General features: G+C 37.3%; 1 protein-coding gene across 1 annotated transcript in view; it reads left to right on the top strand.

Moving 5' to 3' along the window:
- itgbl1 (integrin, beta-like 1) overlaps window positions 1-26,426 on the top strand; it is a 772,739-nt gene that overhangs the window by 359,457 nt on the left and 386,856 nt on the right. Inside the window, exons 6-7 of the mRNA XM_039744786.1 lie at window positions 5,697-5,837; window positions 10,523-10,669. Of these exons, the coding sequence (XP_039600720.1) occupies window positions 5,697-5,837; window positions 10,523-10,669 (288 nt within the window). The remainder of the gene's footprint in view (window positions 1-5,696; window positions 5,838-10,522; window positions 10,670-26,426) is intronic.

The raw sequence follows: 26,426 nt of genomic DNA, 5'->3' as shown, positions 1-26,426 counted from the left end.
CATTTTTCCAATATTGAAATATAAAAATGGAAATTTTTCTATTACAAATTGCTTGTTTAATGCCCATGGTAGCAAATCTTAATACACACCATATACCATTTTGCAGTTTCATGAATGCACTTAAAGGAGATGCGGACGGATCGGCTGCTGGCTTGTTGCTGCTGAGCTGTGTGTTTTGCTTGTCGCAGTGCGTGATCATTTGAAAAGCCTGTACAGCAGCTGTCCTTTTGTCTCACTGCTTTGTCTCGTGGGAAATCAAAGTGTCTTACGAGAAGATCACGTCTCGACCCAAGTGTTTTTTTATTATAATAAAGAGATAGGTCTATGAAATCCATGTCAACTTTCTGATAGGCTTCCCAATGAATCAGTTAAAATTGCAGAAGCAAAACAGTTCTAATGGAAAGATACGGAGCCCCTAAAGGCATATGTGTATCCCACAAACACTGCCACATATTTACACAAAAAGATTTCATGCACACAAGATCATTTCAAATGCACAAAAGAAATAACTTTTTTTTTTTTTTTTGCTCATCTCCCTTTAAGGCTTTTTGGCTGACATTTTTGTTCAAATAATTTTGTGAGCGCTATTAAAATTTTTGAAAATGCTTGTTAGCGAAGTATTCATCTTTTATTTTGTAAAATCGGTCTTTCAACAAAAGTCCATAAATAAATTAATTGTAATAATAAGATAAAACTGATACATCTGTTATGTCACATGACTCATAAATGAATAAAACAATTTGAAAAGTAATTAATGAAAAGTCTTATGTTTTAATTAAATTAATTACATTCTTTTGTTATGCTAAAATAATTTCAACAGGTGGTTGTCTTTAATTAATCCAGAGTGTCAGAATAATAGTCAATAAATGCTTGAAGGGATTGACTCCTAACACAGTTGTCAGCTGAAAGTTTTTCACACATACAGAAATGTGTGCTTCAAATATAATTTCTTAAAAAATTCAACCCTTTCTCTTTAAAATGTATTAAGCCTGTTTAAAACAGTACCAATTCATCTAAGGCTGATAAAGAAGAAGGTTACAAGAAGGCAGTGTATATATACAGAAATAGTGATACAGGTATACAATCACAAATATAAACAAAGCCCCTAATTCCCATAAATATCTGTACTCAAACTTTTATGCAATATGAAAATAATGACATTGACATATGATCTGAATTTGTTGAATAGTAATAATACCACTCACCAGTCTGATACTACCCATGGCATAACCTTCATTTTTGATGGGCTATTATAAATATTACTTTGCAATCTCCTCAGCAAAAAAACTGTGATTTATTTTCTTCCTTTCTATACTTGAATAAATGTTGCCTTTCGTAGATAAATAACAATATATTCAATTCATCACCTTGTATCAGTAAATTACCATTAGCATTGATACTAAACACAGCATAAATTGATTATGTAAAATGTCAGTAAACAGATCTTAGCAGGGATAATACTGAACAAATCCTTCTATATAAAAGCAGTCGAGATTGTCTTTCCGTCCCATGTGTGCTACGCAGGCACGGAGTTTCACACACACCCCGTCAATTTTGCAATGCACGATGGGATTTGTAGTTTCGTTTTTCCAGGTAAAAGATGGTTTTCTACTCCAGACTGTGCGATATCTTCTTCTTCTTTCTTACTATATAAAAGCGGTCGGGATTGTCCTTCCGTCCCGTGAGTGGAAAGCGTAGCGGTATTCCGCTTATCACAGACTTACTACTTGCAGCTTGCGGTATGAAGCGACATGAGGTGAGCAGAGTTCTGGTGCTCCCATCGTTCCCTTGCTTTTGTGCGTGATGCGCTGGAAAAATAGACAAAATTATGTCTCTGGAAATAATTAATGTTGATAGAGTACAAATACCTCACCGTGTAGTAAATATCAGGGGGGTTCAAAAGGGCGACCTCAATATAGAAAAACGTTTAAATTTCATCACAAAAATAACAGAAACTACGAGTATTAAAGTAATATTGCTCAAATGCAATATAACCAAATTAATGAGTTTGTATAAAATATCAAATTGATCTACATATTGAATTGCCTTAAGAAGTGGTCAACTTAAAAGTCGGTCGCCTTAAAAGGCGGGTCAGCCTAGTACATATTAAATTTAATTAACAAATCATTGTTCTTTTTTTAAATGGTTGGATGAAATGCTACTGCATGATCACTTACATCCTAACTGACCGAATTAACCTGAGGAAATGGATTGCACCCTCTAATGCAGGAGTTCCCAATCAGAGATAAATTTCATTTATTCAGTGGTAAAATATGCTTAACACACCTGAAGTCACAAAAATCTTGACTAGTTCCCAAAGACAACATAAGAATTGCACTTTCAACAACTGTGGCAAGAATATCTAAAATCGTACACTACAGGTCAAAAGTTTTTGTCCAGTTTTTCTTCAAATTTAATCAGTTGAAATGTAATGAATGACCTAAAATGACAAAAAGGTAAGCAGTAAACTGCCAGAGGTTTAAATTCAAAATTTAGGTTAGCAAAAACTGAAAAAAAAAGGAAACTTCAGAATATTACAAATGGCCCTTCTTCATGGAGCAATTAAAGTAAATTAAGCATTGCAAACAATTTACACAGGTGTCCCAACTTCAGCTGATTATTTACAAATCCTGTATCTGTCTTAAAGCAGAGTTGGAACAGACTGTGCTACTACACCCTCTGAAGTACTACTTGGACAACTGCAATTAACAAATAAAATGAGACCACGCATTATTACCCTTAGAAGTGTAGGCCTTTTATTTAGAGGTCATTTATGTTAGATAGAATGCCTAGAGGGGGTGGGGCGGTCTCATGGCCTGGAACCCCTGCAGATTTTATTTTTTTTCTCCAGCCGTCTGGATTTTTTTTTTTTTCCTGTCTTCCCTGGCCGTCGGACCTTACTTTTCTTCTATGTTAATTAGTGTTCCCTAATTTTAATTATTCATTTGTCTTTTTTCTCTTTCTTCATCATGTAAAGCACTCTGGGATACATTGTTTGTATGAAAATGTGCTATATAAATAAATGTTGTTGTTGTTGTAGAGAAATTGCAAAAAAACAAAAAAAAAGAAAAATCAAAGTGTCAGTGGGTACAGTGTCCTACACCAGTAACGGTGAACCTTATGACACGCATGTCAAAGATAACATGCCACAACATTTTGGGTGGCACACCAGCGCTCACAACACCTGAGTTAAAAAAGAAACTGAATGAACAAAAATATTTAAAAAAATGAGACCCTGCACCACCTAGAACTTAAAACGGAATCTCATTATCCATATCAGCACTTCATCTGTCATCACAGCAGCCACACAGTTCAGTTGACTTCTAAGTGCTGCAACGGAAACTCACTTTCATGGCACATGTGCTTTTCTGCAATTGCAGTCTTCAAAACAATCACAGTATCAGCATTTGTATGAAATCAGCTTTGCATTCGTTGCTCATGTGAAGTGCACTGAAGTGTGCCAGGATACAGTTCAACAACTACAGAAGGTCTGAACCTCAAAATGAAAAAAACATATGTGATAAACCTCATCTCGCATGTATTCTGTACTGCATTTGTGATATTTTCACATTTGTACAGGATACGTACAAGATACGGTTTATCCCATACTTTTTTTCATTGTGTGGTTCAGGGCTTCTGTAAATAACACTGCAGCAATAGGTAAGAAAGTTATTACGCTCAGAGGCTATTTTGGTATACTGTCTCAATAGAGTCTGCAAAGGGCAGTGCTAAAGTTGTTTTCTCTCCTTGGTTACACTTCTGCAAAGGGCAAGTAGTCTGCATCTTCTACATTTTACATTTCTCTCAATTGTCCCCTTTTAATCCTTTCTAAAACTGGCTTATTTTCCATGTTATACTTTTGAGGGACCTTTTTCTCAGCATTAAAGAACATCAAAACGGACAAAAAAAACCAGACTGATGGATGACGTTAGTACTGTTTGCTTGGGCCTGAAGTTCACAAAGCACCTACCTTCAATTTCAGATGTTATCTATTAAAGCTCAGCAACAAAAAAAAGTCATTAATTGATGTCAAATCAAATGTAATATGTTCCATATTTTTTCAGTTCAATTCAAAATTACTATTAAAAGTAAGGTAATTTTTAGTGCACTATTATAAGCCCAATTACAATAATTGCGCAGATCATTTTCTCTACTGTAAGTCATTTATTTTTCTTTTACTTTTTTAATACATAGCCCCACACATGATTGGGATATATTTTTTTTTAAATAAATGAATATGTAAATAATTGTTTCTCTTTTGTCTAGTGGGGGTGACATGCCAACAGAATCAAATTAGGCATTTTCAGAAGTTTTGACATGCTGGGCCCAAAAGGCTCGCCATCACTGTCCTACACAATCCAAAGGCAATTGGAAACTGAATGAAACTGATAGGAAGAGATCTGGCAGACCCAAAGTTACAACCCAATCAGGAGACCAGTTACTGAGAATCACCACCTTGCATGATAGGCGCCTCACAGCACAGCAGTTTCAAGCACAGCTTCATAGTGGTCAAAAAAAGCAAGTCTTAATTTCTATTATGAAATGGAGACTTTTGTGTTGCAGGTTTGAAAAGGCAAGTGACAGTAAGAAAGCCATTCTTTAAAGGACAAAATAGGGCCTTGAAATACCAGCTATGGACTACATCATGCAGGGTGTTTGCCATTGAGTTTATGAAAGGATGGTTCCGCAGTGTTATACCAACTGTCAAACATGGAAAAGGAAGTGTGACTGTGAGGCATTCTTTTGGTAGAGGTAGAGTTGGTGACTTCAAATCAAAAGGGTTACCACAGGTATATCAGCAAAAGGTGGCTACTTTGATGAATCAAAAATCTGAATACAATTTGTACACTTAATAATTCCTTGAGTTTTTTTTAAAATTGATATTGTTTATTTGTTCTATGCCTTGATTTCATGAAAGATTAAAACAATAAACTGCATTAATTTCCTTCAAAACTGAGGTGTTCTAAAACTTTTGACCAGTAGTGTAGGTGAAAAGCAAGAACAAGTGTCTCACTGACTGATGTTTTCTCATTGGCTCAGTGTGTTCCATCCTGGTATACTAGTATCTGTTCATCATTAATTGTTTTTAATTAAGTGAAAAGCATTTTATGTGCTATTATTGTTATTGCTATATGAATTTAAAAATGTTAAAAATAGGATCTTAAAATTCCCCCTTTGTCGATCACTTTGTTATGGTAAAAGTATAAACTCAAATTACTGAACAAAACAGGGTAAGGGTAAATTTACATTTGAAAAGTTGCCACACCGTAAATGGGGCAAAAAAGTGTGCGAACCCCTGCTCTAATATGGATTTTCCTTTAAATTACCAGTGATTCCAAAAACAGCTCTGAAAAGATATTGTCTGTAGTATTCATCTAATTACATTGTTGTAGTTATTGCTACATTGTTTATAGAGTATAAAAATTGTATATTATATAATGTATTGTTTATTTACATTTCAGTATGTTTTTATCTTCGTGATTCTCAGTGACAGCAACATGCATAATTTATAATAAAAACAGAATTGCAATATTTCAATTGTATAAAAACATGGTGACATTAAACATGACAACGCAGCAATAATATGAACATTTATAAAACTACTAATATTGTTAAAAGTAAAATAGCACTAACTATATCGATATTATTGATATAGTATACATTTTGAAGAGAAAAATCTGTTTTCCCTATTTTAGGGACCTGCATATGTGGTGAGTGCACATGCTATGATGTGGACCCTACTGGGGATTGGGGAGACATCCATGGAGAGACTTGTGAGTGTGATGAGAGAAACTGTCTTTCAACATATGATCGCTATGCAGATGACTTTTGCTCAGGTAAGTGAAGCTGAATAATGCTGTTCATAGAGTATTAGTGAAACACCAGTGATCCAGTTTCAAGTAAATAGATTACTTTTCTTTGTTAAAGACTTGTAATATGATTTTCACTCAATCTGACATTTAGGATGATTTCTTCATATATTATTCATTGCTTCCATTATGTACTGTAAACTAAAGTGCCAAATTGAAAGTAACACATGGGATGTTTGGCCTAGTGGCTAATGAATGAATAAATAAAAAAAATCAAAAAGAGTTTGAGGGATTTATACCACTCATTGTTAGCAAACAGTCTACCTGACAATCACTGGAAGTAAAAAAGCAATATGAAAGCAGCAGCGATCAATATACAGTTAAAATTTGCCTTACGGACTGATATAATGTATTTTTTTCAGTGTACTGTAATAATAAGAAATAAGAAATATCTTTTACTTGTTGTTATTTAATGTTATACTATAAAGGGGAAGACCATAATTTTGATATATAAAACACTTGGTTATTCTATGTGTCAGTATCACCTTGTTATGGCTAAAATGAAAGTCTAGATGGAATGAATTCATTATTGGTATTTCAGAAACTTTAGGGACACTACTGAAGGGAAATCTGACAACCTAACTAATAAAGTTATTGGTACTAATAATAATAATTAATTACAGTTATATAGCACTTTTCTTGCTACTCAAAGTACTACAGTGGGCGGGAAGCCACTGCAACCATCACTAACGTGTAGCATTCACCTGAATGTTACAATGGCATCCACTCTGCACCATTACGGTCACCACACATTAGCTGTTAGATGGCGAAGTGGTGAGAGAGAGAGCACCAATTAGAGACCGGGCCAGTCCACCGGAGGTGCACAAGAAGGCAGCGTAGCATCCGCAGAATTGGCTGGCTTTGGCCTATACCAACTCAAAAAGTGTTTTTAACTTATAAGTTCAAAAATATATTAAGAAAGTTAAACAATTCTTAGGTCGTTCAAGAGAAAGGGGAAACCATGAAAAACCTTTGGCACGAGCAGAAAAATAGTAATCCAAAGAATCCTTGTAACAAAAGGGATACAAAGGCTCACAACGGAGGCAAAAAAGAAATGCCAAACAGGTATTTTGATTAACACCAAATTCCAGTCACAATCCTTAAATTATTTTCTTAATTCAGAAGCAAAAGGCCAAAGTAAACCAGAAAGAAAAGATGAAAACAATAGTCACAATCAGAAACCAGTTCCACCAGAGCACGTTCAAAATTTAACTGCCCAGACTTCAATTATCAGCTTCCTTTTACTGGGCTGGGATGGTCTCATAATGGTGATGGGCAAGGGTCTCCACCCATAAAATACAAGAAACATATTGGAACTGCAAAATGCACATTAGATATTACATTATAATTAAATGGAATAAAATGAACAGATATTACATAAGTAGATTAATAAATTAACTGAACAATACTATAAAAATAGTGAACAATAATGAAAAGAATACAAAGAAGACAAAAAGAAGCACTTTAAAACAGAGGAGGAACCCCAAAAAATATAACAGTAACAAAAATAACACAAATTGCACAAAATTAATTCTAACCATGCACAAGAAACTTATATAACTTGGCTTTCATGACATCACATCACATGCCTAGCAACCATGCCACATCACAGCAATTAGGCATATAAAGTGGTGGTGCCCAAAAACTCGATAAACACAAAACAAATGTGAAAGGCAATAGTACAGATAAAAAACAAACAAAAAATGCAGACAAAGTGATGTTTTCAAGATACCAATAAAAATAATGAACAAAATTATTTGTGCAGTCTTGACACCTATGCTGAATATCTGATATATGAATATATGAATGCTGCTATCTGTGTTGCTTTGATTTTGATGCAGTATCTTCTTTACACATCCTTTTTATATTCCCTGGAGTAATCAATACAACTATGCTAACCATTGTTCTGTCAGATATAGTGAATTTCTGCATTTTAAAATATAAACAACTAGCTGTGCTATCCGTCTAATACGGGTTGAAATCTAAATAATCAACATAGACCTCAGTGTTAACGCTTGCAGTACACCATCTATTGGAATGTATTTTGTAAAGTGTAGTAATACAATGCATTGCATTTGTCATTCCAACTGATGGTGCATCACAAACATTTGTAGTAATATGATGCATTAATACAAATGTTTATGATGAGCTGTCTATTGAAATGACAGAGACATTGCTACCAGACAGACACACAGGTACACACACACCATTTTATTAAGGTATATATGAATAGGGTTTTAAATACATAAGTAATTCAGGAATAAAAAATCATCCAGTTTCTATTTACCAGGACTATTACAGCCAATGGAAGAATTGTATTTTAATGTTAAGTGGGTTTCTTTGAAGAGCATATTGTAGGTTAAGCTTCTTTAATGTATAAGTTTTTTTTTTTAGGTCTTTTTGTTTTATTACTTTATTTTACTCTGTAGCACTTTGAGATTGTTTATATAAAGTGCAGTATAAATAAAATGTATTATTATTATTATTATTATTATTATTAAGATTTGTTCAAACAATGGATAAATAAAATACTTATGTCTAACCACAAAAGACTTACTGGAAGTTTTAATATCAAGAAAGATAAACTCTCTTTTAATAGGCCAGAGACTAAACACTTGTTTATAATTTTATAAGTAATGTAAGAAGTCTAATAATGCTATGGCTTGTAAAGAAACAGAAAAGTGCTCATTGGAGAGTTTGTAATGCATGGGACTAACATTTGCAAACTTAATGAAACAAACAAAAACTTTTCCATATATAAAAAACATTTTATATGACATATAATTGAACACTAATTAAAATGATAGCATTACCATATTATAGTGTTATTGTCATTATAGTGAGTAATCCCTTCAAGGTGATAGTGAGCCCAAGCTTATCTCTGTGGCATTAGATACAAGGCAAGAAACTGTCTGGGTTCATCACAGGCTTTTCCCAGGTACAAGAAGATGAAGAAGACATTATATTCATATAGTGCTTTTCAAGACACTCAAAGTGCTTTACATAGTGAGGGGGAAGCCACTTCAACCACCAACAATGTGCAGCATCCACCATAGATGATAGATGGCAGCCTTTTTGCACCAGTACGCTCACCACATGTTAGTTAGTAGATGGTGAAATGGTGAGAGAAATAGTTAGCAGATTGGAGACAAGGGGTAATTAGGGAGCCACAACAACCAGACCTGAAAGGTAATTTAGTCGGCACATCGGGAAGCACTGTACTCTTTTCAGGCATTTATGCTTACACTCGCACTTAATTAACCTCTTAGGCCAATCATTAGGCTGAAACAAGAGTATTTAATGAAAACCCATGAAGGCAAACATTGAATGTAGGATTTAAACTGAGCCCCCTGCTTAACCATGCTGCTGTCAGGTACATCGGCCCTTCATATCCACAGAGGCAGGCCAGCTTCTGTGAGTGAAAATTCAAGTATGGCTGGTGGCACAACTCATTATTTGACTTGAGAGATGGCATGACAAAACCACATGAACCAAGGTGTCTTAATTATCATGTCTAAATTCAAAAAGTGGTCAATCATGATCACTGGTCAAGCTGACAATCATGAATGATCATTCATGAGGGGAAATCCTAATATCCGATTTAAAAAAGTGTAAAAGACACTAAAACACTTGAAGAGGTACAATATTTATTATTTAAAAATAGGTAAGAAATTCTTCACATACAAACTGAGTATTTATTACATTTTTAAATATTTAAGTGACTTTAATAAATAACCCCCCATTAATTTATTTTATGCTTTTGTACTACTCTCATTTCTTTGTGTGTTTTGAGTACAGTCACTTCTTCAATAATAGCAATGTTACATATGTTAAGCTGGTTAAAATGCATTGTGTGTATTACAATGTATCTCATAACAAGAAAAAATATTCAGTTTCTTTACAAAATATGAAATTTGAGCATATCAGAATTGTATTGTATTTCTAGTAAACAATATTTAAGTGACAATAATACTGGGCTACCCACTGCTCTTTATTAAAATAACCCAAGCTTTCCTGATCCCCTGAAACCAGGATGGCTACATTGGTCAACACAACAAAATTGAAGGTTCTGTATGATATAAGATATCCTGCTTATCATTCTTTCATTTCTGCCCTTTTAACATTTCTATATCAGTTTGAAAAGGTTGGCCTCCACCTATATTTACTGGCGACTTGGAAAATCTTTTTGAGGAAAGTAATTTGTTTTTGCCGTAGGCAGTAAAATGAACAAATGTATTTTTTTTAGTTTGTCCTATATATGAACTCAGAAGCACTGTTCAGATAAAAACCTTTCTGAGATACAATATTAGTTCATCCTTCTAGCGACAAAGTATTAAAATAACATATACATTGCTGATGCAGTACCCTTTCTTAGATATTTTAGCCTAAACATCCCAAAATATAAAATGTATGTGAAAGTAATTCATTTAATGGTAGCCCACCACAAATTTTGAGCTTCCACGTTTTAACATTTTTCTAGAATGTTGTTTACATAGTATTAGTTCATTTAAAAATTACTGTTAGCATGACTATTTTGTTGGTGTTTTAAAAACAAACTGAATAGCTTCTTTGCAGAATTAACGTCTTCAGTTACAGTATGCTTGTAAACTGACTGATGACTAAACATCTCTCTCATTGTTATGTCTGTAAAGGTCATGGACAGTGTAACTGTGGAAGGTGTGACTGTAAAGAAGGATGGACAGGGAAAAAGTGTGAGCATCCACTTTCATGTCACCTGTCAGCGGACGAAAGCAAAAAACGATGCCAAGGAACTTCTAATATGCCTTGTTCGGGGAGAGGTAAAGCAACTTTAAATTTCCAGTTTTCTTGTATATTGTCAGAATTGGATCTTAGCAATATTCCTTCCTATACTGTACATTATAATTTATCTATAAATTATTCAGTTATTATATTACTACCAAACTGAAATTATGAACTTTGATTGGCTGGAATCATTTGATGTTTTGTTTGTGATGGCACATTGTTGTGGGAGCTTTGATTTCTCTACACTATAATACTGAGAAACAATTACCCTCTTTCTCCAATGTAAGACAATGGCTTTTATCTAATCATGGATCATGATCCCAATATCGTTACTTAGAAGCTGTTTTGAAGCATTCAAGTCACCCAAAAATTAATTAAAACCTTTACTAAAACCTATCTTCAATGAAAACCCTGTTATTGATTAAATGAATGCTCTAAGTGATATTGTGTAGGCCCTTTTTCATCTTAGTTCTATGCAGAAACAACCAGTATTAAACTGGAGCAGAGCTGGAGTTCGAAAGAGATATGTTAAATAAAGTCCAGTGTCTCTGTCATTGTGGTGAGGAGATAGGGATCTCTTATAAAGAAACTGCAGCATTCAAAATGAAGTTGGTTGATCATGAGAATAGGGCCTGTTGGAGATATGTATATATACATTATAAATCTTCCAAAATGCATTAAGAAGAGTGAATCAATTTCTTGTAACAAATGTTTCAGCTGAAATGGCCTGCAGTGCTGAATGGTGTTGTTGCATACACTCAAACAGCCTGCAGAATTTTCAGCTTAGATTGACTCATCTAGGCCCTTTGTATCCTTATCATTAACTTTTTAATATTGGCTAGCTTGTGATGAAAGCTCCCGAGGTGTCTGGGAATTGGATATGATGGTGTTCACTTCAAGTTACTCCTGGACCATAGTGTGATGACATCCCAAAAAAGAAATGGCCATAAACCTATACTTAAAGAGAGCAAGAGAAAGGACCTCCACGCTCTGCTTTATCTCACAACACTAAAAGTTCTCCTGGATTTTCTCATCAATACTTTGGTTGACCAGCAGATCTTTCAAAGGCAATTGAATCTTTTCAAAATATGGGGACCTTCTTAATTTAGCAGCTGATATTGTGTTGTCCCACTTTAAAGTGATGCAATGATTAAGTGATTTGCAGTTGGGTCATGTTTATATGCTAGCGTACCTTTCTCTGTACTGTCATTAGAAGACTGAGATCCTACACTGGGCTATGTTAGGTTCAAGGCTGAATCAAATATGGTACATTGTGCCCCTAGACAGTGGTGGGTGGATGCTCACCCTTAGGGACTGGAATGTGATCAAATTCGTATGTCAAACCGATACCCCTTCTTGCAGCTTGAGCTTTATTTATATACTTGTTATGTGCAAAGTGGACACTTGGATGAGCCTTAGCACCACCAAAGTCATGGCGCATCTTAGCCTAGAACTATGTTGTCTTACTAGGTTTTTATGTGATGTGTATTGTGCACTTCAAATTTTACAACAGATTAAAAGGTATTGTTGATGATGCTTACTTTAAAAGTCGGTCAGCTGTGGAGTGAACTTCATTTTTAATTATTGCCTGATATTTGCATTTATGACACCAGATATTTATGGTGTTTTCCTCCTCCCAGGGATCCAGTGTTTTTTTATATTCCAGCCAGATCTGTTTGTCTTTTTACTTTTCAGATGACTGAAGATGGGGAATTCTATGTGGATGTGAATGACATATTGTTCATTTATTTCTGTGGATTGTGCTGTTACTGTTGGCTGGTTCATATCTTTTTTTATATTTTGTCTTTGACATATTGTCCCTTGTTCTGTATTTTGGCTGACCTAGTGGCTGCTTTGAGGAAAATTCAAGGTTTAGGTTGTTATCTTGTTGACCGAGGTCTCTAGGACTCTGCCTGCGTCTGGCTTGTCTGGCTCCTTTTCTACAATCTGGCAGTGGTTCAACAATTAGCCGATGGACAGATATTGTTGTTTATTAGTTTTGCTGATTAGTTTCTACTTTGTTTCTGATGTATTTGAACAAATCTGTACCCTTATATGTGATAGTTCTGTATTTGAAAGTGGTATAATCTGTTCTTGCATCTTGCCTCAAGACTTGTGGTGGCGCTCTGCACCTGTACTTGGTGAGGAATGCTGTGCAAGAAAATAGTCTGTACTATTGCATTATATTTCTGAGGGGGTGGTAATTATAGGGCGGCATGGTGGTGCAGTGGGTAGCGCTGCTGCCTTGCAGTTAGGCGACCCGGGTTTGCTTCCCGGGTCCTCCCTGTGTGGAGTTTGCATGTTCTCCCCATGTCTGCGTGGGTTTCCTCCCACAGTCCAAAGACCGTGTGCCGTGTAGTGGGCTGGCACCCTGCCTGGGGTTTGTTTCCTGCTTTGCATCCTGTGTTGGCTGGGATTGGCTCCAGCAGACCCCCATGACCCTGTAGTTAGGATATAGCGGGTTGGATCTAATTTTTAGTACAGCTATGAATAGCAAATTATTGCAGTTAGATCAGAGCCTAATACTTTTTTAATATGTTGTGTTGTATTCATGACTTAATTTATTTTCTCAACTTACTGTTTGTATGTGCAGCTTCATGTAATTTATTAGCACTGAAAATCTGTATAAATGTAACTTTTGCTTCCGCTAAAGTATTGAACATAACTAACCATTACAAGAAAACTAATAATGATTTCCATAAATGTATTTATGTTCTGCGCCTCTAATTCTTTCTCCTGGTCATATAGATGTTTATCTATCAGTGTTCAACATCCTCTGGTTGTCTGCTTTAAAGGAGATCTGAAGTGCTGACAATTGCTGGGAATAGATGGCCACCACACATACTATGAATGCTTCAGTCTGTTATCTCTAAATGTCATTTAAACACATGTAATATAAATATGAAAATTGTCTAACTTTTGCCGTAGCAGCTTAAATATATCTAGACAGATTCAACTTGCAGACCGTTCTCATTAAAAAACACAAAGGTTAAACTCTTTGTAAAAGCACGTTTTAGTAGATTTCAACATATAATTAATCTTAGCTACAATGGTTTCATTGAATCCCATTTAGCTTCTGATGATGTCCAACGTCTTATTCATGTTATTCATGCTGTCCTTTCTTAGACTGACTGTATCTCTGAAAGTACAATGTAGGATGGTTAAAACCTCCTCAATGGTTGTTTTGACCGCCTTTCTGTACAGGTGGACAACTCAGAAACTTGACATTGACAGTTCTGTTTATGTACAGTAAGTTGGCGTTCAACCAAAGTTCAACCTCCTTTCTTGTTTATGTCCTAAAAACAACAGCAATTTTTTTGTTTCTGCCCAGTTGGGTGCCCAGTAGAAGACATCTTTTTTTTTTCTATCTGGGGACTTCCACACATAAGGCAACATCTAAAAGGTGCTATAGTGGAACCTCAACCATATAATAACCAAATAAAAACAAAAACACCCCAGATTTGGCAAAAGGAAGAGTGCACACAGTCAAGGTCCTTAGCACAGTGCATTTTTTGAGTAAGCAATTGAGCTAACATCTAAATTTTTTAGCAGTTCATTCATATAGTCTTACATATATCTGTAAGACTAAAGTTTAAAGCAGTAAGGTCATAAATATGGATCTATATATGTGTTGCATTCTTACTCCATCCTAATGACTAGATCATTTAATTTCTGATTTCTTTATAAAACTAATAAATAGTAGTGCCTAGAATAAAGCAGCAAATAGTTCAACAGTTGTATGGGATATATTAAGAGACATTTCTTTTCTGGATGTTGATATACAGTAGTTGTGATTGAGTTCTACAGCAATATTTTGCAAGTCCAAAAATTAAACATCTGTTTAAATGAAATTTTTTTCTTATACATAATTATTTTATTAGAAATCAAATATATTAAATTTTTTTTACAGAGATCAATTCATTTAGAGACAGATTGCCTTATATAGTAAGTTTTCCAAATGCTTTGGTGTTTAAATTACATTTAAATTTTGGCTTTAAAGTTCCTAAAGGTAAGACTGTAGTTCAGCTGTGTTGTCTCAGTAAGATTGGTGAATGGCAGGTGGATTATGTGCAATAACTAAATTCTTAAAAAAAAAAAAAAATGTCTTTATTAGAGTAAAGAAACATTAAAGGAATAATCTTATATTGGCAGATATGAATTTATGAAAATGGCAAAGTTAAAATAAAATAAACACTCAAAGTTCTGTTTAAGTCAAGCTAATCTGAAAAGTAGATAGCAATCCATTATCAGTACGATGTGTGTGTGTGTTTGTGTGTGTGTATATATATATATATATATATATATATATATATATATATATATATATATATATATATATATATATACTGTCTGCTCTTTTAGCATTTTGTCATTTCTTTTTTTTTTTTTGATTTAATAAAATGTTTAATTATGATTAAATCAGATATATGATTTCTTTCTGAATGCAGTCTCCGGTGTATAGGATTAACACAGTGCACTGGAAGAAAGAAATGAGAAAGGCCAGGAATAAATACAAAATGAAAATGCTTCAGTTCTTATTTGATTTATCAGGTGAATTCAACGCTTTAAGTTGGATGGCAAATTGAAAATGGTTTTACAATAGAATAGTTCAAAGTGAAATTGTACAGTGAGGTTCAGCATAACAAAGTCTGTGGTGTCTAAACTAGTATGCCAGGCAATCAAATTAATTTTAGTTATGACTTTTTCTCCCTGATGTGTTATAATAATATACAGCTTGCCGTATGGAATACCGACAGGAAGTAAATTGGTGTGATGGAGGATTGCGCATCCTCAGTACCACCGATATCAACAACTACTTTGCTTAGGCTCTTCCTTCCATTCATCTCTTAATCACTGCTTCCTGCTGTGCCTTGGCAATTCCCCTTCCCATTGTGTCCCTGAGTCTGCCTTTCCCAAATTTAGTTGCTCTCCCACCAGCATACACACCGGAGGGGTAATGTCAGAGATGGAAAAATGCATGTATGGTGTCATCATTGGATCAATGGACAGCTTTGACTAAATAGCATGCAAGGTGTGATCAAGTATGGTGAATGTTGATGCAGAGCACCATCCAAGAGCAATGCAAAACAATTCAATGCAGGTTCTGACATGTCCATTCTAGATCCTAGTTTGTGACAAGTTTCAACTTGTTTGATACTGTCAGTCTTTTGTGAGCCACTGTTGAGTTCAAGTGTGTTTTTCAAGTTTGTCGTTAATAATGGATATCGAGCAACACATTAACATGAAATTTTGTTTCAAATTGCAAAAAGCTCAGGAAACCCATCAGATGTTAAAATCAGTTTCTGGTGACACTGCACCGACAATTAAGACTGTTTACAAGTGGTTTGATTGATTTCGTAATGGATCTGACTCGGCTGAAAATGAGAAAAGATCAGGACATCCTTCAACATCAATAACCGATCGTTTTTCATCATGACAACACTCCTTGTCACACATCCCTAATGGTACGAAAATGTCTGTGGAATAAAAACATTAAGCTGTGTCCGCATCCACCTTATTCACTTGGCATCTGCAGTAGCAGTTCAGGCATTTTCAATTTCTGTAACACCACTTTTGAATTGAACTTTAATTATTTTTATTTTTTTATTTATTTATTTGCTTATTGTTCCTACTATTAACTTACTCTGTTGGGCTAGCTCTCTTTCTCATAGGCGAGGGTTGCTCTGATGTGAACTTAGTTTTGTAAAATTTGACTTGCTTGTACGGAATGTTATTTGCTTCTAATAAATTCAATAAAATGATTACAAAAATGAGTTGAACTTTACATTGGTAGTGTAAGTATTTTTAATTCTAAAAATAAATGTATCACATACATATCCTGTTAATAATTCTAGTAAAAGAGCAGATGTCTTTGACAGTAGATCAAATTAAATCTTTGTCATTACAGCTTGTTTTGTGTTTCAGTTTTTTGCATTTCAACTCTCACAATCCATACTATAGTTCTTGTTTTATAGTATTTTGTACATCTACCTTTTAAGGTTTCATCTAATGCTTTATATTCTATGTACTGTAATTGGCTCTCGATTCGCTAGTGCAGTGCTTTGCTTTGAATACTCCTATAATGTTTTGCACAGGTTATGTAATCTAACTCCTGCATGTGATTATACACTATTTCAATTTTAAACCTTTAGCAAAAATAAACATTTTGTATATATAGGTATTAATAATAATATTAGTTATTCAAATGTGCATTTATTTATGACAGATTTCTGAAGTGCAGTATTTCTAAATAGTGTAATTATGGAAAATATATTATATAACTAGTGTATATTTAAATACTTCAAATAATACTAATAATTATTAACACAACAGACTCCCAGATGAAAAGTAGTTGTGCACTAGCTTTACTTCATCTGATAAATTTAAAACATATCCATTTCTTGTCACAGTTATTTGACTTGGGATTTGTGTATCACACTTTAATGTAAATCAGTAATGCATCCATCAGTTTTCAAACCTTCTTGATCCATTTCTGAGTTGAGAGGCCAATCAATCCAAAAAACATTATTTTATGTAATGCCTTTCCTGCAATAAATATTTTACAAATAAATCAAGAACTACATTGCAAAGTAAATAATTTAATGATTATTCTTGGAAGAAGATTGAATGAATACACTGTTGGGACCCCAATAAAGCTACACGGTGCAGTACATCAGAATTGTAACAAAAAAAGTGTCACTAGTTAGTGAAAAATATATTCTTTAACACTTTTCTGGATTTTAAATGCCTTGAGATTGATTTTCATTTTGTGCTGTGAGGCAAAAAGGAGTACATTGAAGTCTTGGGCTAGTTAGAAACTCATTTTCAATACCTTGTAGTTTGAAGGTTAATAGCACAGCCTTGACAGTTATTTAAAATGCATACATACTAAAGAACTATTTATTGCAGACTTAAATAATTACCATTGGTTTTAAATCTAGCCATACTAAAATAAATCAGGCTTTGAGAAGTCCATTTCTGTTAAACTGCTTGTCCATTTCTGGAATGAGGAGGAACTGGGGCCTGTGCCAGCAGCGTTGAGTACAAAGTGAGGGCATCAGTCCATTTTATGGTTAAGCACACATCTAGTCATTTAGGAATGATGTTAAACCATTAATCAACCTAAACTGTATGTCTGTGTATTTAAGGAAAACCAGAGTACTTGGAGAAAAAGCCACCACATATGACTTGCCATGCTGCTCTAAAAGTTTGTATTTATTCATTCTCTACAACAATGCAGTAAGCAATCTTAAGGAGGACTCTGGTCCGCTGCAATACTTAACAACATCAGTCATACAGGGTCAAATCAGAGGCAACTATTGACCTAACATTCACATCCTTGAGATGTGCATATGATCTTGCTACCATATATAAAAAAAAAAACATTCAAACTCCACAAGACAAAAATCATTCAATAACTGAAACCCAATCTCATGGTGTGGATAGGGACCAACACTAACTACTGCATCAGTGTCATTCTTTAAAAATTATAATACACATAATATAACCTTGCAGTTTAAACAAACCCCCTGCCTGGGGTTTGTTTCCTGCCTTGTGCCCTATGTTGGCTGGGATTGGCTCCGGCAGACCCCCATGACCCTGTAGTTAGGATACAGCGGGTTGGATAATGGATGGATGCATGTTGGAAAACAAGTGTGCTCCATGTGGGAGAGTGTTGCAAACACGTGTTATGTCAAGTTTTTGTAATGTCAGCTTTTACCTTTGCTATAGTAGATGTCAAGGTCTGTATTCGGGAGTGAGAAGCGTTTTTTAACAATGAATATTTATTATTCATTAATATTTATTATCTTTTGTGTTTATGGATGTAACTTTATTTAATAAGATATTATTGAAACGTTTTGTGTTTTTGACTATAGCTTCACTCATGTACAAAAAAATTACTCAGCATTATTAATCAACATCTTTTACTATTCTCATTTATGCCTGCATCTTTTTTATAAGTGGAAGGGGTGATCAAAATGTTCTGAGCATGACCTGTTAAGAGAAAAACAGGCAGAGCCAAATTAAGTGTTATTTTTAAACTAAATCTCTGTGAACACTGATACATTTTCAACGCCTTTCAAATTAACAATTTCAATAGCATATCCCACAGAGGCAACAGGCAGCTGTCACGAGCCCAGGGGCCTCATGCGTAACACTGTGTGTAGAATACGCACTATAACATGACGTAAGCACAAAAGCCGAAATGTGCTTACACACACAAAAATCCAGATGCAGGAATCTGTGCGTTCGGCAACTTCCTGTATCTGTATTATATAATCAACATATTTTGCTGCATTTCATCTTAAAAATGATATCGTCATTATATGTAAATACGCGCTTTATATGCTCTGTCATGGCAGCAATCCCCGAACCCGCTGTTGGACACTGGCGGTGAGGGATGCTGTCAAGCTGAAGAAGGAGTCCTTTAGGACCTTTTTGTCCTGTGGGTCTCTGGAAGCAGCTGATAGGTTCCGGCAGGCGAAGCGGAATCCGGCTTTGGTGGTTGCTGAGTCAAAAACTTGGGCAATGAAAGAGTTTGGAGCGGCCATGGAGAACGACTTTCGGATGGCTTCAAGGAGATTCTGGTCCACCATCCGGCGTCTCAGGAGGGGGAAGCAGTGCAGTGTCAACATCATATATGGTGGGGATGGTGGGCTGCTGGCCTCGACTTGGGATGTTGCGGGTCAGTGGGGGGAGTACTTTGAAGACCTCCTCAATCCCACTAACATGTCTTCCAATGAGGAAGCAGAGCCTGGGGACTCTGAGGTGGACTCTCCCATCTCTGGGACTGAGGTCACCGAGGTGGTCAAAAAACTCTTTGGTGGCAGGGCCCCGGGGTTAGATGAGATACACCCGGAGTTCCTCAAGGCTCTGGATGTTGTAGGACTGTCTTGGTTGACACGTCTCTGCAACATCACATGGACATCGGGGACAGTGCCTCTGGATTGGCAGACCGGGTGGTGGTCCCCCTCTTTAAAAAGGGGGACTGGAGGGTGTGTTCCAACTACAGAGGGATCACACTCCTCAGCCTCCCTGGAAAAGTCTATTCGGGGGTTCTGGAGAGGAGGGTCCTTCAGATAGTCGAGCCTCGGATTCTGGAGGAACAGTGTGGTTTTCGTCCGGGTCGCGGAACAGTGGACCAGCTCTACACTCTTAGCAGAATCCTGGGGGGTGCATGGGAGTTTGCCCAACCAGTCTACATGTGTTTTGTGGACTTGGAAAAGGCATTCCACTGTGTCCTCGTGGAAACATGTGGGGGATGCTCCGGGAGTATGAACCCCCTGATAAGAGCTGTTCGCTCCCTGTACAACCGGTGTCAGACCTTGGTCCGCATTGCCGGCAGTAAGTCGAGCACGTTTCCAGTGAGAGTTGGACTCCGCCAGGGCTGCCCTTTGTCACCGATTCTGTTCATAACTTTTATGGACAGAATTTCTAGGCGCAGCCAGGGTGTTAAAGGGGTCCGGTTTGGTGGACTCAGGATTGGGTCACTGCTTTTTGCAGATGATGTTGTCCTGTTTGCTTCATCAGACCATGATCTTCAGCTCTCTCTGGAATGGTTCTTAGCTGAGTGTGAAGCAGCTGGGATGATAATCAGCACCTCCAAATTCGAGACCATGGTCCTCAGCCGGAAAAGGGTGGAGTGCCCTCTCAGGCCCGGGGAAGACCCAGGACACGCTGGAGGGACTATGTCTCCCGGCTGGCCTGGGAATGCCTTGGGATTCTCCCAGAAGAGCTGGAAGAAGTGGCTGGGGAGAGGGAAGTCTGGGCCTCTCTGCTTAAGCTGCTGCCCCTGCGACCTGACCCCGGATAAGTGGAAGAGGATGGATGGATGGATAAAGTGACGCAGGTTGTGCAATATTATAACTGTAGTGCAAGTTTACAGTGGGGTAATTGTACTTATAAGTACAAACAAATCCCTAAAGCAGATTCCATCCAGACTACTGCCTTATTACATCCACTTACAACTCGTTTTGCACCCTGGTTAAAAGGACACTGCGGAAATAGATCTTATATTCCTTTCCTACTTTTTAAATTAAAAGAATCGTAGCCTTCAACAAATCCAAAATGTTTACCTTTTTGGCAATCATTAACATCTTCCGTTTGCACTTGGGCACGGCCCCTGAAGCAGTAGCAGATCGTTTTGGAGTCATAATGAAGGGCTTGACTATGCACAAAGATAAACACAAAAGAGCACAAAAGTTAACTCTTTACACAACGAAACACGTTGATGCTGAATGAGCAAGACGAGACTTCCTGATTAACACTGCATTCAGCACGCAGGAACTTAACTGCGTGCTCTGATTGGTTAGCTTCTCAGTCAGGAGAATTTAACTGCGTGCTCTGATTGGTTAGCTTCTCAGTCATCTGCCAGTAGCGTCCCTTGTATGAAATCAACTGGGCAAACCAACTGAGGAAGCATGTACAGGAAGTAAAAAGACACATTGTCCACAGAACCCGCGAAGCAGCGAAAAATCCGCGTTATATATTTAGTTATGCTTTCATATAAAATCCACGATAGAGTGAAGCTGCGAAAGGCGAAGCGCGATATAGTGAGGGATTACTGTACAGGTTAAAACTTTTTTTTTTGAAGGCGCGCACCCGGTATACCACACGTGTCGTTCTAGCACACAAGTCGTATTCCAAACAAAGGTCGTATACCAAGCAAAATATTTCGCCGCTAAACAGGACGTATACCAAGTTGGACTTATTCCAAAGCAGACGTATACCGAGGTACCACTGTGTGTATATATATATATATATATATATCTATATATATATATATATATCTATATATATATATATATATATATATATATATATCTCTATATCACCTCCTCATTCAATGTGTTTTCTTTATTTTCATGACCATTTACATTGGTAGATTCTCACTGAAGGCGTCAAAACTATGAATGAATACATGTGGTGTAAATAAATTTAAATTTAAAATAAAATCATTTCAGGTGACTAACTGTTGAAGCTCATCGAGAGAATGCCAAGAGTGTGCAAAGCAGTAATCAGAGCAAAGGGTGGCTATTTTGAAGAAACTAGAATATGAAACATGTTTTCAGTTATTTCACCTTTTTTTGTTAAGTACATAACTCCAGATAGATATATATATAGATAGATCGATATATAGATATATATAGGCTTATGCATATGTGTGTGTTCATATGTAGATATGTATGTGTGTGTGTATATATATATACTGTATATATATATACAGTATATATATATACAGTATATATATATATAGTCGAGAGTGCCTGGGGCCATGACCCGGCCGGGACACCTGGGAGGACCGGAAGTGGGCGTTAGCCCATCTGGGATCATGGTGGGGCTGCCTTCCTGGTTGCTTTGGGGGCCACGGGCTCAGAGCATGGAAGCCACACTCTGTAGGGGCCCTTGGTCATCGCAAGGAGGCGCCCCAATGCCTTGGGGACCCTGGACATCAGCACTTCCGCCACACTAGGAAGCGCTGGGGGAAAGAGAAGCAGGGACACCCGGAGAGCTTCTGGGAGAACAGCCGGCACTTCCGCCACACTGGGGCGTGTCAGCGGGAGATTGCTGGGGAGCACCTGGAGCTCATCCGGGTGTGGATAAAAGGGGCCGCCTCCCTTCATTCAAAGCAAGAGTTGGGAGCGGAGTGGACTGAGCTGAGTTGGAGAAGAGAGAAGGAGGCGGTCTGAAGAAGGCATTGTGTGGCCAGGACTTTGGGGACTTTTGGGGTTTGTGGTGCACTTTGAACTTTATTATTGTAAACTAGCAAAATACCTGCGCTTCGCAGCAGAGAAGTAGTGTGTTAAAGAAGTAATGAAAAAGAAAAGGAAACATCTTGAAAATAATGTAACATGATTATCAATGTAATTGTTTTGTCACTGTTATGAGTGTTGCTGTCATATATATATATATATATATATATATATATATATATATATATACTGCTCAAAAGAATTAAAGGAACACTTTTTAATCAGAGTATAGCATAAAGTCAATGAAACTTATGGGATATTAATCTGGTCAGTTAAGTAGCAGAGGGGGTTGTTAATCAGTTTCAGCTGCTGTGGTGTTAATGAAATTAACAACAGATGCACTTGAGGGGCAACAATGAGATGACCCCAAAACAGGAATGGTTTAACAGGTGGAGGCCACTGACATTTTTCCCTCCTCATCTTTTCTGACTGTTTCTTCACTAGTTTTGCATTTGGCTACAGTCAGTGTCACTACTGGTAGCATGAGGCGATACCTGGACCCTACAGAGGTTGCACAGGTAGTCCAACTTCTCCAGGATGGCACATCAATACGTGTCATTGCCAGAAGGTTTGCTGTGTCTCCCTGCACAGTCTCAAGGGCATGGAGGAGATTCTAGGAGATTTTAGGAGACAAGCAGTTACTCTAGGAGAACTGGAGAGGGCCATAGAAGGTCCATAACCCATCAGCAGGACCAGTATCTGCTCCTTTGGGCAAGGAGGAACAAGATAAGCACTGCCAGAGCCCTACAAAATGACCTCCAGCAGGCCACTGGTGTGAATGTCTCTGACCAAACAACCAGAAAGACTTCATGAGGGTGACCCAAGGGCCCCATGTCCTCTAATTGGCCCTGAGCTCACTGCCCAGCAGCATGCAGCTCAATTGGCATTCGCCATAGAATACCAGAATTGGCAGATGCACCACTGGTGCCCTGTGCTTTTTACAGATGAGAGCAGGTTCACCCTGAGCACGTGACAGAAGTGAAAGGGTCTGGAGAAGCCATGGAGAACATTATGCTGCCTGTGACATCATTCAGCATGAGCAGTTTGGTGGTGGGTTAATGATTGTCTGGGGAGGCATATCCATGGAGGGTCACACAGACCGCTACCAGCTTGACAAAGGCACCTTGGCTGCCATTAGATATCAGGATGAAATCCTTGGACCCATTGTCAGACCCTATGCTGGTACAGAGGTACAGTGCACGACAATTCCTGGCCTCATGTGGTGAGAGTACGCAGGCAGTTCCTGGAGGATGAAGGAATTGATTCCATTGACTGGCCACCACACTTTCCTGGCCTAAATCCAATAGAACACCTCTGGGACATTATGTTTTGGTCCATCCAATGCCACCAGGTTGCACCTCAGACTGTCCAGGAGCTCAGTGATGCCCTGGTCCAGATCTGGGAGGAGATCCCCGACAACACCATCTGTCATCTCATTAGAAGCATGCACCGATGTTGTCAGGCATGTATTCACGAACACAGGGGCCATACAAAGTGGTGCGTACAATTTTGAGTTGCTGCAATTAAATTTTGGCAAAATGGACTAGCCTGCCACATAATTTTTTCACTCTGATTTTTGGGGCGTCTTTGAATTCAGGGCTCTGTAGGTTGATCATTTCATTTCCATCAAACGATGTGGCATCCTTTCGTTCCTAACACATTACCCAGTCAATATCAGTATAGATATCCAGGAGGATTTCTTTTTCCCATTGAGATCTGATGTGTTTTCAAAGTGTTCCTTTAATTTTTTGAGCAGTTTTATATATATACAGGTATATACACATACATACATACACACACACATTATATATATATATATATACAGTATATATATCTATATATATATATCTAATATCTATATATATATATATATATATATATCTATATCTATATATCTATATATATATACACACACATACACATACATATTATATCTATATCTATATATATACAGTATATATATCAAAATACCTGCACTTCGCAGCGGCGGAGTACTGCCTTAAAAGTTTTATTAAGAAGAAAATTAAACCTTTTTAAACTGAGGGAAAATATACCAATAATTATTTGTTAAGGTTCTCTTTGTATACCACATTGTGAGTTCAGCCCTCCGGTTGTAATATGACCAAGCTGTGCGCTGAGCTTACTCTTGAGCATGCAACGTACAGATGGCCATGTGAACAGTAATCTTGTTTCAAATCTCACAGCTTGGATTGCTGCTGTCATAATCGGTTTGAGTTTCATGGTTTGTTTCAATTACAATAGTATTTGTAGGACTTGTGTTAAAGTGACATTCGGCATCTGTCAAGCGTTGTAAGTATACAACCAGTTTCATCGATAACTTCACATCCAGCTTTTGAGAGTTTAAACATTCATTAACATCAAAGTGTCCACTACTGAAATCGTCACCTGTGAATCTAAGATGTTTAAGAGGCATTGGCGGTTGTCCAAAGGTGTAAAATATTTGGCCATTTCAGTACACTTGAAAGCGACAACCGAACAATTCAGCAGCAGCCACCAACTCACATGCAGATGCATAGGTGAAGGGCTTAAGCATTTCACTCTTTTAGTGCTCCTGTGTAGTATAATTATCTCCTGTGCCGTCATCAGTCCACACCTTGAACCTGTCCCAGTCATTCAATACATAAGACACAATGTTTCTCCAGATATCAAGAGTGAGCCTGATATGGCCGTGCAATATGTAACAAAGAGAATGGAAAAGATAGGTGCCATCTCCGGGCATGGAAACCACTCGGTAAGAGACAGTTCTTTGATCGATGGTGATCACCTCGAAAGACATGTTAATGTGGGTATGTTTGGAATGATAAAGGAAATGGGTATCTGAACAATGTAAAGTAAGTCTAAAATACCTACACAATAACTATAATCGTAATAAATGAACAATAAAACAGCGGAGAAACCCGTGAATTAAATAAAAAGGCTGTAGTTATCAGCAGGGAGACGTGAATCCCATGGCGAAGCAAGGAAGGTTGTGTAGAGACTGGAGCGACGGATGGCCTTATGTAGGCAGGCAGCCAATAACGTGGGAGGAGTTGGGATGGGGGACCCAATGCCGCCTCAAACGGTGACTGAGCTGCAGGCTACGGACGTATATATGTACATAAGTAGGATTCAGTTAGCGTTGGGAACCCACGTACCAAATTTCTTGAAGATGGGCCCATAAGTAACAAAGACTGTTGAAAAGTTCAATATGGCGGCTGACAGTGGCATCATACCACCGAAATAAGTACCAAATTTCAGCCTTCTACCTACATGGGATTTTGGAGAATTAGTGATGTTGGAAAGTTCAATATGGCGGCTGACAGTTGCGTCATACCACCGAAATAAGTATGTAAATTGGTTTCGGTTAGCCCAGGGAAGCCGCCTACCAAATGTCGTGAAGATGTGGCCATAAATAAGAAAGGTCAACATAGCGGACGTTATTGACCGTTATGACCGTTATGCGTAGAATTTCAAAATGAAACCTGCTTAACTTTTGTAAGTAAGCTGTAAGGAATGAGCCTGCCAAATTTCAGCCTTCTAACTACACGGGAAGTTTGAGAATTAGTGACGTTTGCAAAAATTCAATATGGCGGCCGACAGTGGCGTCATACCACAGAAATAAGTATGTACATTGGTTTTGGTTAGCGCAGGGAAGCCACCTACTAAATTTCGTGAAGATGGGGTCAGCCTTCCACCTACACGGGAAGTTGGAAAATTGGTGACGTTGGAAAGTTCAATATGGCGGCCGACAGTGGCGTCATACTATCGAAATAAGTACGTACATCGGTTTCAGTTAGCGCAGGGAAGCCACCTACCAAATTTCGTGAAGATGGGGCCATAAATAAGAAAGTTCAACATGGCAGACGTTGTCGACTGTTATCGACCGTTATGACCGTTACGTGTAGAATTTCAAAATGGAACCTGCCTAACTTTTGTAAGTAAACTGTAAGGAATAAGCCTGCAAAATTTCAGCCTTCTACCTACACGGGAAGTTGGAGAATTAGTGATGAGTCAGTCAGTGAGTGAGTGAGGGCTTTGC

This window comes from Polypterus senegalus, chromosome 2 (assembly GCF_016835505.1).
Source record: "Polypterus senegalus isolate Bchr_013 chromosome 2, ASM1683550v1, whole genome shotgun sequence".
Classification (NCBI taxonomy): domain Eukaryota; kingdom Metazoa; phylum Chordata; class Cladistia; order Polypteriformes; family Polypteridae; genus Polypterus; species Polypterus senegalus.
The sequence above is the reverse complement of the archived record's forward strand: the minus strand, read 5'-3'. Positions and strand labels throughout refer to the sequence as shown.